General features: G+C 36.9%; 1 protein-coding gene across 2 annotated transcripts in view; it reads right to left on the reverse strand.

Annotated features, from left to right (window-relative positions):
• Positions 1-3,266: 3,266 nt before the first annotated feature.
• The window catches only part of LOC100892472 (rho GTPase-activating protein 29), a 67,434-nt gene continuing 53,101 nt past the window's right edge, over positions 3,267-17,599 (reverse strand). For both annotated transcript variants that reach the window (XM_030995671.1, XM_030995672.1), the window contains exons 11-26: positions 17,401-17,481; positions 16,508-16,687; positions 15,478-15,555; positions 14,277-14,336; positions 13,572-13,628; positions 12,932-13,071; positions 12,193-12,299; positions 11,160-11,372; positions 10,259-10,593; positions 9,681-9,818; positions 8,640-8,824; positions 7,808-7,885; positions 6,725-6,809; positions 6,171-6,246; positions 5,166-5,366; positions 3,267-4,153 (exon numbers count right to left, since the gene is read on the reverse strand). In XM_030995671.1, the coding sequence (XP_030851531.1) occupies positions 3,828-4,153; positions 5,166-5,366; positions 6,171-6,246; positions 6,725-6,809; positions 7,808-7,885; positions 8,640-8,824; positions 9,681-9,818; positions 10,259-10,593; positions 11,160-11,372; positions 12,193-12,299; positions 12,932-13,071; positions 13,572-13,628; positions 14,277-14,336; positions 15,478-15,555; positions 16,508-16,687; positions 17,401-17,481 (2,340 nt within the window). In that variant the 3' untranslated portion in view covers positions 3,267-3,827. The remainder of the gene's footprint in view (positions 4,154-5,165; positions 5,367-6,170; positions 6,247-6,724; positions 6,810-7,807; positions 7,886-8,639; positions 8,825-9,680; positions 9,819-10,258; positions 10,594-11,159; positions 11,373-12,192; positions 12,300-12,931; positions 13,072-13,571; positions 13,629-14,276; positions 14,337-15,477; positions 15,556-16,507; positions 16,688-17,400; positions 17,482-17,599) is intronic.

Consider the following 17,599-nt stretch of genomic DNA (forward strand, 5'->3'; position numbering starts at 1 on the left):
CATACATACTTACAAACATATACATGTAAATAATCAGTGATTGTAGAAAATGCTGATATATATGCTGCTCAAGAGCAGAATGTGCGTATTTATCCTGGCAAATAAAAACCTCCCACAAAAACCATCTATACATCTCGACAGCATCAATCTGCTATTCAACAGAAACCATCAAAAGTATTCTACAAATAATGATATTGCCATCAAAAGTGTGATATATTTCATCTAATTATTACATTGAATAATAATTTATTAAGATATCTCATTCAAATATAAAAAAGTTTCAGTCTATGGAAGCCAATAATTATACATCTGTATGAATTGTGTCATGTGACACGGTCAAATAACTCATTCTCCATCTGAATTGAATAGATAATCTACAATGTAACAATAACATAATTTGGGCACATGTCTGGCAAAAGTTTGATTTCTACTTTGTCCGTTGGGCTTACTGCAAACGGGGAGATCACCTTCTTTAAAGTATCTGGCAATCATTCAAATATTCCTCCAATGTAATCAAACCATAATAAAACATATCAACATATTAAATGACATCAGATTCAGAACAGGTTGCAAATGGATGTCAAGATTTTGAGGTAAACATTACAATTATGTATTAATAGCATTGACAGGATTCTTCTTAAGAAACTTCTTAAGAATGAAATAAAATATGAGTTATTCATCATTTAAGGTAAATGCTGCCCTCCAAATGTTATGGTATTGCTATTGTTTTATTACTATACATTGATAAATACATGTACAAAACTATTTCTCTTTTATTAAAATAATGGATGTTACTAGTATGTAATGATCTACATACAATATACATGAACATCTACAGTTAACAACTAAATTATTCATACCCTTACCAAGTCTTGCAACTTTTTAAGTGTCGTAATTAACGGTGTATAAACCGCCCTCGTCTATTAACCGCACCCCTCTTTTTCGCCCTAAATTTTTTTTTTTTTGCCAACTCTGTCGGCAGCAAGCCAGGTCCGTGTTAAAAAACCTACGCGGGAAGGCCTTTCATTTAACTGCGAGGTGCAGCTGAATGTGTAAAATCATTAATGTAAATTTTAAAAAACTGTAGAGGACCTAGGATAGAACCTTGTGGAAAGCCGTGTAATAGAAGAAAAATTGGAGGAATTATTATTATAACCTACATATTGAGATCTATCAGAGAGATTACTTTCAAACCAAGATGACAAAAAAATTTGAGTGTTGTTTTAGTTTCCGAGTGGTGAGTCAACACACCGATTACTGAGCTGGGAGACATCGCCAGGTGAAGGGGCATAAACTTTTCTTTTTTTTAATTCATTTTTTTTTTTGGTGTACCGTGTATAAACTGCACCCCCGTCTTTGAATTTTTTTCGGCGGCAAAAAAGGTGCGGTTTATACAACGTTAATTACGGGATGTGAAACATGGATTTGTCCCGATTCACGTTTCTTGAGAATGGGGCATATTAAAGCTTACCAGTATATTGAAAAATATTTGATAAAGGCTCTAATTCAACCAGTCCACCTTTCATTCTTAAGTTAAGAACAAAAAACAGAAACAAAAATATCGACTTTAAAAGGGGTATGAATAATTTAGTTGTTAACTGCCGCATTCCAAACTCAACATAAATATTGATAAAGTCTACCTCTAACCACTATATCCTACCCTCTTGAAGTGATCCTCAGAAATAGGAAGGTTTCCATGGATACAAGAAATATTGGCACAATTTCTTGCTTTATTCCTCTCAAAAGGAGTACTTTCAACATATAATATGTATTTTACATAAATACTAAATGAACACAAACATTGCACTTGGTGTAACCTATATATTAAACATAAAAAATACATACATCTACTCATAAATAAATCTAGATCTGAAAATTACTGAATGAACTTAAGAAAAATACAATAGGAGTAGTCTGACATGAGAATACCTCTCTTAATTATTAGGCAGTTGAGGCAAGAGAGAGAGAGAGTTAGAAACGTAAAGAGATAGGGACGATGAGTAAGAGAAAGCGAGAGATAGGGATTAATAGTAAGAGAGAGAGAAAAGAGAGAGAGAGAAAGAAAGAAAGAGAGAGATAGGGATGGAGAAAGAAAGAAAGAGAGAGATAGGGATGGAGAGAGAAAGAAAGAGAAAGGGACGGAGAGAGAGAGAAAGAAAGAGAGAAATAGGGATGGAGAAAGAAAGAAAGAGAAAGGGATGGAGAGAAAGAGTAAGAGAGAGAAAGAGAGGTGGGAAAGTAAAGAAGGAAAAGAGAGAGAGAGAGAGAGGGGATGATCGGTACACGAGACATGTAGCAGACAAAGATAGAAACAGAAAGATGGGAGGGTAAGAGAAATAATATATTCATCACTAAACAAACATTTCATATACCAGCACCGAATTGATTTGTGATGTTTTAACTTTAAGAAACAGAATAGAATGCAGTTTTTTCTTCTAAAAAGTGAGTGAATGAACAGTCGCCCAAAATAATAACTCTACACGTTACAGTCTCTCTCCTATCAAGGGGGTGACCAAGTACATCTTGGATATACACAACATTTCAGCTTAACAGCAATGTTAACCATAATCGCTAGTTTTGGCTATAATAATAATTACAGAGAATCGTGACTGCAATTTTGTGTAAGTTGCAATGATTAATAATTAACTTTTAATAACTGATAAAAGGGGAATGAATAATTTGTTTGTTAACTGTATTTTTTGGTTGGAGCAATGTGCGATTGAAAATAACTAGTCTGTTTTTTTATTAAGTTATATGTGACATTGGCACAGCAAGAGTTATCAAAAATGTAGAAGATGAACCGGACTGGACAAGATTTGATCATTAATGTAGTGAAACACCTTGGGATACTGTGTACACTGTTATGCACTATGGATTGAAACCATACACTGCCACACTGTTTGGAGTATATGATACAAATGCACTGTTAGCGTGCTAAAGGATGACTGTGGCACTCCATTGTTCATACGATCAGTTGACTGAAGCCGGTAAAGAGTTAAAACATGTACAGCTCTATAACTGCTACTACTGGAAGACATTCAAGAGAGAAACTTTGAGATTGGAGGATTAACAGCAGAAGGATTATCTTCATAATCAGGTGCCTGGCAGAATAGGGTACGCAACTGTATTCCTAACTGACTCCATCTCTTAGAGCCTCTCTGCCAGAGACATGACATCATCATTCATTCTTCATACTTCTATGAACATTTCTACAAAGTTGAATCGTGTAAAATAGAATAATATACCTCTGTTTCTTTAAATATATCTTTCTTCCACTCTCTTCTGTACTTTATTCTTGGTCTCTCTCTCTCTCTCTCTCTCTCTCTCTCTCTCTCTCTCTCTTTCTCTCTCTTTCTCTCTCTTTCCCAATCAACCCCTAAACACATTCTAACAGAGTATAACAGATTGAGAAAGTAGAAGAACATATAATGGCAACTATCTTATCACCAACAAAGCCATCTTTGTTGTTTCATACGACAATTCTTTTCCCATATCACAACAGGAAGAAGAATCTCATTGTATATATAAACAAAAAGTTATCTAACTCACATAAAGTTTGAGATGTCTAAGACATGAAAATATGATTTCTAAAAGAAATGATGATAATTCATGAATCTTCCCCAATGAGAAAAGGTCCAGCCTTCAATCTATTATTCATGCATGGGCGACAACCACGCTGCCTTCTAGCAAAGTTCAAATGTCATAGGAGATGGAGATTTGTACATGTGTACAAGGAAGCATGGTAAAGTCCAGACTGTAGACTGTATAATGTTCAAAGCAGCCTTCTATCACATTGATCACATGGAGAGGCTAGACTCGTCCATATGTCACACAAAGCGAGGTTCCCTGCTTCTCCGCCTCTGTGTCGATGTCTGGCTCTGACCGCCGCTACCCCCAGGGTCTAGTTTCTGCCCGCCCCTGGTTAGCTTCTGACCGGTAGCATCGCCCCCTGGGGAGGAGGGTGTGGTCACCCCTGCACCCATCCTCTGCGGCTGAGGGCTGGTGTAAGCGCTGGGGACGTACCCCCCTGCGGGTTCCCCACCAGACTTCTCCTGGGATGATGACCCAGCTGATATCTGTAGGAGTGTTTGTTTGTTTGGTGAGTGAGGCGTCTTGATGTGATGGCCCATACCTTCACCATCACTGCCCGATCCTGAGGGAGGTTAACACATTGCATTCATTCTATTAATTACAATTGGAAAACATGACCAGGGGAGTGTTTAACAAAGACTAAGATCGACTTTAATTTGGTCTTAAATATGACAGGCCATTCATGCCACTGGTTGCTCTCACCATTGGCCTCTCAATTATGATCTTTGGATAATATTTTTTCCTTCAATAATGAACTATAACAAGGCTAAATTCTGTAGATGTGTGACCATGATTTTAACGTCCCTTGAGAAACCAATGCCACGAATGGTAAGAGGAACTAGTGGTATGATCGGCCTGCCATAGTTAAGTCCAACTTAAAGTCGTCTTAGCCTTTGTAAAACACTCCCCAGAAATTTTTCACACACATGAAACTGACATGAAACGGGTTAGGATTCATGAAAAAATGTTCTCTCTTGAATCTCACTTGCAAAACATCTTGCTGCAGAAACCAGCGTTGTTGACATTTTGCAAGCATTTCTGTCTGAACTTGTAATATAATCTTGTAGCAAATTTTTCATTCAAGTATCGTACACTTTATATTCATATTGAAGGCCCAAACAAATATTTTGTTAGAGCGTTAGTGAATTACACTGCATTTATCTTCAGTGCATATTCACTATAAAATGCAAATTGCAAACATGGATAATTTGTATAATTATCTATCAACTGACTGTGGTTAGGGTGTATACTTTCTATACCATGACCACGTTTAAAATTAATATTCCACTTGGGTGCTAGCCATGCTTTATAACAGCTACTCAGACAATCCATTAGTGTCTCCCCTCCACCCTCCCCCCCCCCCCTCCCATAGTAAAACCTGTCTATAAAGACCACCCAAGGGAGACAAGAAAGTTGGTCTTTATAGACACGCGGTCTTTAAGTACAGGTTCCTTTAGTACATGTTTCAATGAGAAACCATTTTCAAGGGAAACAAAAGAGATGGTCTTTGTAGATGGGTGGTCTTTCTATAAAGGTGGTCTTTATAGACAGGTTTGACTGTACTAGTATCTCACCATCCTCATCACTGCTATGCCCATTCTTCAGGGGTTGCGAGTGTCTAGAACGTCTCCTCCTATCATGATGATCACCATGGTCCTCACTGCTACCAGGTAAGGTGAAACCCAAGGAATGTGATGATGATGACGCGGTGGCGGTGGTGGTGGTGGAGCTAGTCAGATGGGTTGAGTTGTTTGAACTTTTGTTCAGAGCCTGACCTGAAAAGCGACGGAAAAAAATGTAAGATATGTGTCTAAAGGCATCGTTTAGCAATGTTAAATCAGTGTCTGTGATATGGTGTAATATTGAAGCCCTAAAAAGAACTGCACTTCAAAATTATCATGAAGTGCCTCAAAAAAGTAAAAATCTTTGAGTGACCGGTTATACCATAGTCATTTTTCCAAATAGACTGTAGTGTTATAAAAACCGTTAGGAAAACAAATTCTGAAATTTCTAATTCCAATCATAGATATCTTGATAATCAGACATGTGATTGGCTTGTAAAAGTCATGGGATTCATGTATGACCCAAAGGTTTATAACTATGATTGCAGCGTGAGCTAAATCCAGGAATTCTTTTAGAATCTGAAGCAAAGTTACCCGATCCCTTAATTTTTTTTCTAGGAAATGCTATTTATCATCAAGGTTTGCCCATGCACAATGTATGCACATTATCCACTCCCTGGGGAGCATTCCAGTCAGGTTTACAGATGCTCACAATGTTGAGCAAACTACAATATGTCTTTGGCATTCTACCAGGTATTATGTAACACCTGGGTGGAGAGTGGCAGATGTGGATTAATGTCTTGCCAAAGGGTGTTAGTGCCAGGCTGGGATTGGAACCCTAAACCCTTGGATTGGGGGTCAAGTGAATGAACCACTATACCACAACAGCTTCATAATTTGTCTTGCCATAGGATGTTAGAGCCAGGCTGAGATTTGAACCCTAAACTCTTGGATTGAGAGTCAAATAACTGAACCACTACACCACTACACCTCTACTTGATGGCGTATCAAACTAACCTCTGTGAACATCGTTAGGAGAGTGAGCTTCATCCCTCTGGAAGTCTTCTACTGGAGTCTCATTAGCTCCAAAGATCTGTGCAAAAATATCAAAGGTTTGAATCAAATATTTAAGGTCTATATTATACATATAATACATGTTTGGGAGTGCATTAGTGAATATGCACTACCCGCAGGTTAAGTCACAGTAGGATAATGAACGAGACTTGGCGAGTTCATTGTCCGTCTCATTGTGAATTAATCAAGTGCAGTGCATATCACTAAAGCACGAGCTAAAAATATATATATTTTGTTACACAAGAAGGGTCTACAATATGAGTATAAAGTTGAGAAATTTACTCCCGTGCATATTGTGAAGATTAATGCACGCACACGTGGTTCATTTTGACGCATCTCATTGGCTACATTCTTGAACCCATTTTATAATGTAATAGTAACAACTTTTAAAAAGAAACTAAAAAGCATTCCTAAATATCTTTGGGAGTTGCAGAGGGTACTTCTTCATTATTTAGGGCTTAGCCTACAGAAGAATTTAATTAATGTGTGTCACTCACCTCTGGATATATTGCCATGAGCTCTATCGCCCTCGTGTGGTGGTTCATATCAATGAGAGCATCTAGCGACGATGTGTTAGCATCTCTGAAAGAGTTTAACACAAGACAGACAGAGAGGAAACGTTAGATTTATCCATCTTTCCCTACGTCTCACATTACAATTTTGGAACTGTTGACAGACATCAGATATTGCCTCTTTAAAACTACACACACATTTATGTTACATTCAAGCAGCAACAAAATATATTGGGTATTTGTATAGCACACAAATCCACCACATAAGGTGCTCTAATATTAATAATAATAATAATAATAGCTCGTTCTTATATAGCGCTTTTCAGGACCGGTCATTGGATTCAGGCTTACCCGCACACAATGTATGCACATTCTCCACTCCCTGGGGAGCATTCCAGCCAGGCGTCATTTTTACATGCGCACACTTGCGAATCTAACCACATTAGCTTTCGCATCCTACCAGGTACCCATTTAACACCTGGGTGGAGAGTGGCAAATGTAGATCAATGTCTTGCCAAAGGACATTAGTGCTGCGGCGGGACTTGAACCACGGACCTTGTGATCCACAGTCCGGCGACTTATCCACTCGTCCACAACACCTCTTCTTCATATATTACCCTTGCTCTACCTAGGTTACCTATTACGTGCTTACAGCATTCAAGGAATTCCTTCCTACCAGTACTCATTTAACACCTGGGGGGAGAGTGGCAAATGTTGATCAATATATTGCCTCACTGGGGCTCAAAGCCATGACCTTCGCATTTCCAGTCAAATGTTCAAACCACACGATTACAACAAATCTTACATTGTAATTTACATTTTTACTAAGGGCTAGTAGAAACATTCTCCATCATGTTTTCTAGATACTAACCCTCATTAACTTATGATTGAATTTTTCTTAGATACTTAATAATATCAATATACCATACTTATATGACGCATACCACAAATATGTCCCTATGCGCTGCATATAAATGCATACTAATGAGCACACAAGTAATTGGTGGATGAGTGAAATTGCTTTTGTTGTAGATGAAGAGATAAAGAATAATGATGATTCTGACATACCTTAGTTTGAGGAGAGTTGGTCCAAAGACGATACCCAGGTTGCTACCTGACATGTGGTTGAGAGGTTCCTCTGATACTCTGTAAGTAGATGATTAGAAAAATATCTTCAGTTAGGGTTACAAAGATAACAAATGTTTACAATCAGTCGTTTGCCTAGATTGATTCTGATTAAATAACTTGTTTTGGACTGCTACTTGGGTATTCTCGTGAAATAAGCCACTTCTCATTCACTTTGTACATAGCGGTTCATTCTGTGTGATGCCTATGGGGCATTCCACTTCCCCATAGACTTTTCACGGGAAAGCCTGCTACTTGCTTTAAAGAAAACACTTTTGTGAAAAAAATATAAAAATGGAGGACAATTTTATGTAGCTTACAACATGCAAAGCTTTCTAAATGTGTGTATCTCCTGGGAAAATGTTATGAACCTATTATAGATATATGACCATGAAGAGTGAATTTTGTTAGAGATACTCAAAGATTTTTTTGGCATAAACTCACTGCCCAAAATAGGTCATAACAAGACATTCAAAGTGTCTATGGTATTATGATGATAAGGTCCAGGGTTCAAAATCAAGTTGAGGTTAAGGCAATTATCCTAAATTACCAAGTCCTTACCGGTATTTTTAGTGTTCAGTTAACTTTAGACTCATTCATGTCTGATATTGAGTTTCAATGTTCTTTTTTCCAAAATACAACCAGCCTGTGCATAAAAATACGAATCATATACCGCTTAGAAAAAAAATTAAACTTTTTAAAATCAGCTTCAAACGTGTATTTTAACTTTGAATTCCCTGAAAGACTAAACACAACTTGTGCAAACATGACTGACCTTTTTAAGTGATACATGAGAACTTTGGCTGTGTGATGATGGAGTTGCGGTAGTTTGGCGATGACCTGTTTGAACCTCGTAATGATGGCCGCATCGTCGTAGACCACGCCCTCCTTCTGAGGGAACTCTTTGGCAGCTGCTATGAAGTCTGGGTAGAGGTTGAAGGTCAGCAGTGGTTCTGGGAGCTGTTTAGAAGAACAAGAAATTAAAGGTATAGTCCAGTTTTGGAAACGCCCCCCCCCCCCCTCTCAAAAAATGAAATGGAAGCTCTTATTACCAATCATGTGAAAGAATGTGTTTTGACTGATACGTGATGATACAAATTTTGCCGGGGAACCGCCCACTAATTGATATATACTTAGTAAATTATTATATCTATCCGGACTGGATAGATATTGCGTAGTCCCATATTCATCTTTCTGTGTACAGTGCTTGTAACTTTACCAAGACTGGGCCAAATTTTTTATCATTTTGATGATTCCAGAACCTTGCAGTACACACCAATACATATATGCTAGATGATCAACCTTTTCTGATCGATTCCACAACGTTTCTTTCACAATGCAATCGCATGACCAGAACTGGTCTATACCTTTAACCCTTCATTTACTATGAGCGCTGATTCGCCGATGTGCTGACATGCCACAAGTGCCCAATGGTACAAACAATGAATGTAGGTACCAGTTAACAGAAGGTTTGCACTATGCCATCAAAAGCTTTGAGAAATAACCCACTTAAGGTGTAAACTGGCTATATGACAGCACTACTGTGTTTTATATATATTCTTTGTTAAAAAAAATACTGTTTGATAAACATATGTTTGATTGAGAACATTTCTCTTGAATCCTATCACGGTAGTTTCAAGGTTTGTATTACAAATAGCATTAATGGGTGTAAACCTAGCCATATTGCAGCTCAAATTCAAGCTTGGATCAGCTGATCCATTGTCTAGAAATAATCCACATACTGTGACAACTCTATATTCATATCAATTGTGACTATTGTGGTTATCAATATTTGTTGAATAGACTGGTAACTAACCTGTCTCAGGTAGAGCTTGAGTGTACTGGTAATGAGATGTGGGGGACTCTCTGAGAGGTCGACAAGGTCAGCACCATTCTCAAAGGTTTGACAAAGCTTCTCAACTTTGACCTTTAACCCTGCAACCCTGTAGATACCCTGAAAAAGATCAAGAAAATTGATTTATTTAAAAAATATTCAAACATAATGTGAAAAGCACTTTATGTTTCATCATTACATAGCATATGGAACAACCTGAAATATAAAAACATAATGAGTTTTCGTATTTTTAATTGATATTTGCACTAACAAATGATAAAGATTATTGAAAAAGAACCAATAGAGAATTGTATTAAGTTGAACATGTAAGACATCAATATATTTTCTGCCATCACGCATACACTATTAAATACATATACTATGAATTAAAAGTAAACTTGTTACAAGAAGGGCATTTTTTCACTTGGGAAAGGGTTATTACACATAGAATTTCACTTGTCACAAAATACTTGCTGTATCAGCATATCTAAAGGAAGTGCGTGAATGTAGAACCAATGAAAATACAAGAATAAACATATCAGATGTTAAGAGAGCAATACCTTGATTTGCAACGCCTTCTTTTCAATCTCTGAGATGCACTTGGTGACGATGAAGGGTACCTCCCTGCCCGTCACCCTCAAGTGTTCCGACAGATTCACCCCGAATACGTTCATCTTGCCCATGAGCCGCTTGCCACCGCAGTTGATAGCCAGGGACTCCAGACACTTCTTATGGCAAGCCAGCCCGCACCGTTCACACTCCGCGCCGTTGAAGTAGACGTAGCTCTCGCACTCCCGACACTTTGATGGTGTACGTAGCTTTCTGATCATGTGCGTCATGGCTGCCTTGGAGAGCGTCAGGTTCTTGAATGCATTTGGAATGGGCTCGATCAATCCTGTTGGGAAACAAGAAAGTAACCGAGTTTGAATGTTGCCATTTCAATCGAGATGGTTGCATATAAAGTAATACTCATTCATTCATTTTGTAACAAAAAGGGAGGGGAAAAATCAGAGTATCAAATAATGGGGCAAACTACAGAGTAATATATTTGGTATATTTCACTGAAATGTACAAAAAGAATAGAACCGTTATATTACTAAAGCTATATTTCCACAATCATAGTGGAGGAAAAAAGTACTCCATTCCAGTACTTGCAAAATAATTATTTGAAAATTGATTCTAAAACATCAAATACGGGTAAGCTAATTAAACAGCACTACCCAAATCAAATTAATTTCTTTTATTGGTACTACAAAATCAAAGAATAGCAATGAATACAGAATATGAATAATAAAGCTTTACGTCTTGCACTTATCAGTCTAAATCGCGAGAATGAACAGAAAGCCAAATTCAGACAATATCTTTAATCAAATATATGCAAATTTGAACATATTTAAGAATATATTCCAGTATTCATGTTCTTAAATTCCATCTACCTCTCTTATCCAACCCCAAACTTACTGTTAGGTCCACTGTTGACAACCACAGCCGGCGTATCTTCTCCTAGCTCATCACCGGATGATAGTCCTCCTCCTCCTCCCGTATCCCTGGCGATGACCCTTGGTCCGTTCCTTGGACTAGCTGATGGGGAACCTGACTTGGTAGAGCTGCCGCTGATGCTCTCAGAATCACTCACGGGATGGGCCTGCCATGCAAGCAATCTCTGAGATTTATCTGTTAAACAAATTAAAATGGTACTCAAAATTCTGCACTCAATAGCTGAATATATTCTACATGTACGTAGAATAAAATAAGAAATAGAAATATATGAATAGACAGACAGATATATAGATACATAGATAGATGCGCTGTATAAATTGATCTAATTATTATTTTTATATCAAAGTTGAACCACAGGAAGCAGTACAAGTCATCCTTTTTTCATTTTTTTTTTTACTTTCCCTGTTCATTTCCTCTTTATTTCTACCTAAATCAATAGTATTCTCAAATCAAAGATACTATTCATTAACCTGACAAGGTCACGCAAGTAAATGTACATTAACTTCAATTGTTAAGTAACTAGCTAAGAATGTTGGAAAGTACATCCTTGAAAGTTGGAATAAAAAAATGAACAAAGATTTATACATAGAAAGGGAAAGATTAATAATGATTTTCAATAAGAATGCTAAGTATTTCACTATATTCCAGTCATCTGGCATCCATGACAGATACCCTTTCTTGTAGAAGAATAGTCGATACAAGTATTTTTAGTCACTTCTACTAGGTATCCATCCTGTTATCTTGGAACATATTTCACACAAATTTCATGCCAAGCCCCTAATATTATTTAGCTATCATAAACCTTAGACTTTCTCTTTTCCTTGTTCTCCATCCATCTCCCCTTCTAAATTGAATAGCATCCTCATCAAAATTGTAATCAAATGTGTACTTTATCTGTTCAGTCAATTAAATGAAAATATTGATGACAATGTCTGTTTGTTGTTTGCCTTTTCCAAAACAAGACAGAAGGTGAAATGAAAATAAGACTACTTACCAGATCTTCTTGAGCCAGAGTCGGACCTGTTGCGTAGGAATGTCTTGTCATCTTCAAAGCTGTCGTATGACTGAGAGCTGGTCTTTCTCTCGCGCTGTAATGAGCTTCTGCAAAGGTGACAAGATTTGGAAATGAAGTTGGTTAAACCTTACAATGCTTCTTGTTTTCATATCATTTTTCTTTGTCTTCATTATGATGTATGTTGGCAGGCTAAGAATTTGCACATCTCTAATGCTTGATTCATTCTTCTTCTCCAATACCTCTCTTTTTTTTTCTCTCTCTATTTCACAATGTTTTAATTTATTTATTTGTCAAACTCTCTCTCCTTTCCTCTCCATTCCTCTTTCTTGTTTTCTTCTTCTACCATTTCCCTGCTCTCTCATTCCTTCCCCTTCTCTCTACTTGAAAGGCTTTCCTTCCTAATTTCACTGTCCACTGTCCCTTTTTCCTCTGCCTTCATGGTCCTTTCTTTTCTCTCCTCCCTTTTAAACCTTTGGACAGAGTGACCTGAACAAAATATATAAGAGGAAAAATGTAACAAATGCTATTCCCTTTCTCTCTTCTTCTGCCTCACTGCCACCCCCCCCCCCCCCCCCCCCACCTCCTCCCCCCTCTTTCCCCTCTCCTCTCCTCTCTCCCTCTCCCTCTCCCTCTCCCTCTCCCCCCCCCCCCTCTCTCTCTCTCTCTCTCTCTCTCTCTCTCTCTCTCTCTCTCTCTGTAGCACCATATATTAACTTACGCGTTGTTGTACGGTTCAAAGATCAGTGGTTCTGTGTCCTGTAGTGCATGCCCTGACATAAACCTCTTGTGATGTTTCACATAATGACTGAACTGAAGACCAGGCTCATACGCCCGAATCTGCTCGCACAGAGTTTGAAACTGAAAAAGGAGAACAGAATAAAATGAAATTGTTAACAATCAACATATAGGTGTCAGTGTTCTGAATCAAGAATTTTGAATTGAAACATTATACAACTCATGCAAACCACATTATTAAAAGCCTTGAGCAGATTGAAACCAATGTGCGTTACGCTACGGTCACAAAGGTTCGTATGAATCTCTGTTTTTCCATTGTCTGAAAATCGTTCATACGGCGTTCGTAGCAGTTCATAATGGCATTTGTGACCAAGGCTTTAGATTACTCACACTTTAATTCTATTCAATCTATTAAGCACATATATTTCAAATACGGATTTCATCTGTAATAGAAGATATACATTCTAACTGTCTTTACAATAAAAGGATAAAAGTAGCTATTCTGATTTCTTATATGCCAAATGGAACACCTAGTCCTCAGTTATAGTTGATCAATACGACACATTAGTAAAGCACCTAGGATGTTTTGAAAGCACAAAAATGAAAAGACAGTGTTTAAGTACCTGTATTGGAGCTGGTGCTGACAGGGTATGTTGCATACTGAAGTAGCTGTGTGTCACCTGGAGACAAACAAAAGAAATGATCACAATATTGTTATCGTCTCATATCATGATTATTTTATTGTTTTAATGAAGCAAATACAATTTTAAAATTTTAACTAGTTGAGCCTTTTATCAATGTAAGGAAATTAATATTCAATGTTTAAATGTACACTGGACCAAATAAACTAAAAAGAAATATCAATTGGAATCAATTACAAATCTTTAAAAGACATAAATTATTACCGTACAACATGTACCTCGCATAAAATTTCACGCACATTAAATGCGATGAATTTAGTCTTTAACAATGATAAAAATTGGTGAAAAACACAATAAAAATAACTGGACAAACAAAAAATTGTCCAGCAATTTACAAACCAATATTTTTGTGCAAGACTGTCTCCTACAGTATGTAATCATATTTATGTTTATGATTGTATATTTATTGTACTGTTTTGAAACATTGATGGAGAACAAATTTCTATGCGTTATATACATGTGTATAGACACAACAATTCTAGAAATATCAACTATGAATCAGTATATATGTACATGTTATGAAAATTTATGAAAATGCCATTCTACCATTCTTCATCCTTGCCCTGGATAAACACTGTATCTCTTGATGACTTTTCATTCCATAAAACTATAACAAGGCTGACTTACTGCTTTCATTGTCTGGTCACACATGAAGATGAGTTCTCTGAGTTGTATCAACAATTTTTGCTGCAAAGGAAACGCAAGTCAATAGTCAAATTAAGATGGTACTCAAAACCATGCACTCAATTGATATATTCTACATGCATGTAGAATGAGATAAGAAAGAGAGATAGAGATAGGTGGAAGGATGGATGGAAAGATAGATGGATAGATATAGTGTGGATAGATATATTGTAGACAGATAGAGAGAGAGAGGGGTAGACAGAGAGACAAAGAAAGAAATAGAAAGAGAAAACAAATAGAAAAATAGAACTAGAGAAAAAAAAAATATATATATATATAGATGCTAGCAAAGAGAGTTTAGTAAAAGAGTTGAGGTAAACCGTAAGGAAAGAGACAGAGAGAGAGGAAAAGAGAGAGAGAGAGAGACAGAGAGAGAGAGAGAGAGAGAGAGAGAGAGAGAGAGAGTGTGTGCGCACACTCAATAGACAGCCAGGATAAAAGAGGGAGGGAAAGAAAGAAAGCAAAATGGAAACAGGAAAGTAGAAAAATACAGGATAGAGAAAAAGTGAAAAAAAATAACACAAATGCTGTGCGGCTATAAATGTAATCAGACAATCATAATTATTCATATGAAAAGAAACAGGTGTAAAACATACAAATTGAGAAAATCTTTTTGAACTCAATCATAGGTACAAGGTTCTACATGTATGGACCTTTAATCAACTCTACTGTCTATAGACACTTGAATCAATATGACACAGGAAATATTTATATCCTCTCAAGTACAGAATCAAATCTAGTGATCCATGAGAGAGAGAAAATACAGTACTTCATATGAATGGATTATTTCCTCTTCCTCTTCATACATTAACAAGGAAATCTTTTCTGATTCATTGTCAAATATGCCATATTTTATTTCAATTACCTATCATTTAGTGCTATTCTCTTTTCAATGAGTCTTGTTTCTAATAAAAACTTCTGTTCAGTGAACAAAGACAATTTTTTTTATACTAGCAATCAAACAACATTTTGAACTCCAAATATCAGCATTATGAGGTATACCGGTATTAAATGCTTACCAGTTCTTTGTCACTGATAAAACAAACAGAATTTCAACATAAATAGTGATTAATATTATAGGTAAGGTTCTTATGAATCTCACATGGAAGCATAACAAGAATATTTGATGAAATTGATGACCCACCTTGACTCGAAGCATATCCTGTTGTTTGTTGTTAGTCTCTGCTACGCAGGCTTTGTATGTTGTCTCTGCTTCTTGGGCCTGCAAAATACAAGAAGAAAATGAAATCAGATATGAAGTCAACCAAATGTGACATAAACAATGCTTTAAAGTGTCCCTATTAAGTGAACTGTAGAAATCTTTGCAGGATCCATGCATATTATAACCTTGCGACCATTCCCAACAACTTGATAAAAAGTCAAGAAATTTGAAAACTTGATCTGCCCCCCCCAAAAAAAAAAATCATCAGTATCACATACTGAAAAGCTGCTTTAATATAATTATTATTGATATATAAACAACTCTCATGATATTGCTCTCTATCTAGTACCTGTATTCACGGGAATGATATATTGTGAATAATTACTATGCCAAGGTCGGAACATCAAAACTTCAAGACTTTGGTTGGTATCAAAAGATACGGTACCTACACCACATCTCACAACTCAAAACCCTGAAATATAAGAGTGCAGTGGACAGATCCCCCTAGTCTATTCCCACTTTAGGAAGGCACTGTGGCTCAGTAGTAGCCAGGAGGTCCCGGGTTCAAAACCAAGTCAATGCGCTCCCGCTCTTTGATAAGGCATTAATCCTCATTACCAAGTCCCTTGGAGAGGACTTAAAGCCGTCGGTCCCCCGATTTTTTACTTTAAGCCTGTCTGCACTACTTTGACCAGGAGAGATTAGACCTCCCTGCATGGTCACAGAAAGGTGGTTATCTCATCAAATCAGCTCTCAATTAACATAAGAAAAAGAGGATCATGGGGGACCAACAGGCATCGATTAGGCATTGTTTGCTACATACAGGGCGCAAGTAGCTATAAGTAGTGCAGTGGGGCATTAACATATACATGCTTTCTTAGTAGTCAGGTAAAATAATTGTCATCGAATAAATTTAAGACTGAAACTGCTTCCCCATAGACATGTCTTGGAGCACATTGAAATGAGACTGCAGCATTAATTTACATTCATATTGGAATAAAACGGATCTTACCTTTCCCAAGGCATCATCCTCAGCCTTCTTTCTCTTCTCTAGCTTAGCATGGTGAGCTCCTCCGCTGGAGTTCATCATCTCGTTCTCTATCTTAGCAGTGGCTTCCTTAGCTCTCTCGTACTCATGATACCGGGAGTAGTAGAGCTGACGGGACTTCTCAAGGTTCATACGACATTCATTCTACAGTATAGAAAGAGGTATCATTGTCATTAATGCAGTACTGGAAAAGAAATCTTAAGTTCATTTACAATAGATAATAACTACTATAATTATGTCAACGTACATTTTATAACTGTAAGTCATGCTTTCTTGTATTTTACTGTAGATATGACAATATTAGTCTCCAGACTTTTGCAATGTTCTTTAAATGTGTTGAATGTTACACGAATGAATCAAAATATAGCATTATAAAAACCTGAGGTAAAAATAATTGACAGGTAGTGGGTAAATATGCATGGGATGGGGGAAATTCACATGATTCATGAAGAAAAAGAAGGAAAATAGGTTAAAAGAGGTTGTTTTAATCATGTGGCAAAAAGAGTAGGATGGTATTGAAAATGTACAGTACTCTAAATGAGGGAGGAAATTTCTAACAACCTAAGTAAAACCTGCATTTACTTTTATAAATGCTTTTATAATGTAACTGAATATTTAATCAAAATGAAAATATCATTAATTTGTACGGAGTAAGCTGACTAACTCCTGATGTCAGAAAATTATTAAACTAACTTTCTTTTTATGACGAGGCAATAATCACATTCATATGTAGCTTGCGACTACTCATGCAAGTCAGATCACAAAGCTACACAAACAGTTCCTCAATGCTTCCACACCGCTGGTCTGTCTAATGAATCATGTTATGAATAACTGAATAAAAACTTGATGCCACTGACCATTTCTTTCTTGATTGTGTTCCATTGCAGCCGTATTGATTTTCTTTTCTTGTCATGTTCTGCCCTCCGCGCATCTAATTGCTAATGGTAGAAAAGAAAGAGAAATACCCTTCAAAACATTAGAATCAATACTTTATGGAGCCTCGATCTACCCCCCACCCCATCCCATCCCATCCTTGATGTCTTTTTGTGTTGTTGA

This window comes from Strongylocentrotus purpuratus, unplaced genomic scaffold (genome assembly GCF_000002235.5).
Source record: "Strongylocentrotus purpuratus isolate Spur 01 unplaced genomic scaffold, Spur_5.0 spur5_scaffold_3, whole genome shotgun sequence".
Lineage (NCBI taxonomy): Eukaryota > Metazoa > Echinodermata > Echinoidea > Camarodonta > Strongylocentrotidae > Strongylocentrotus > Strongylocentrotus purpuratus.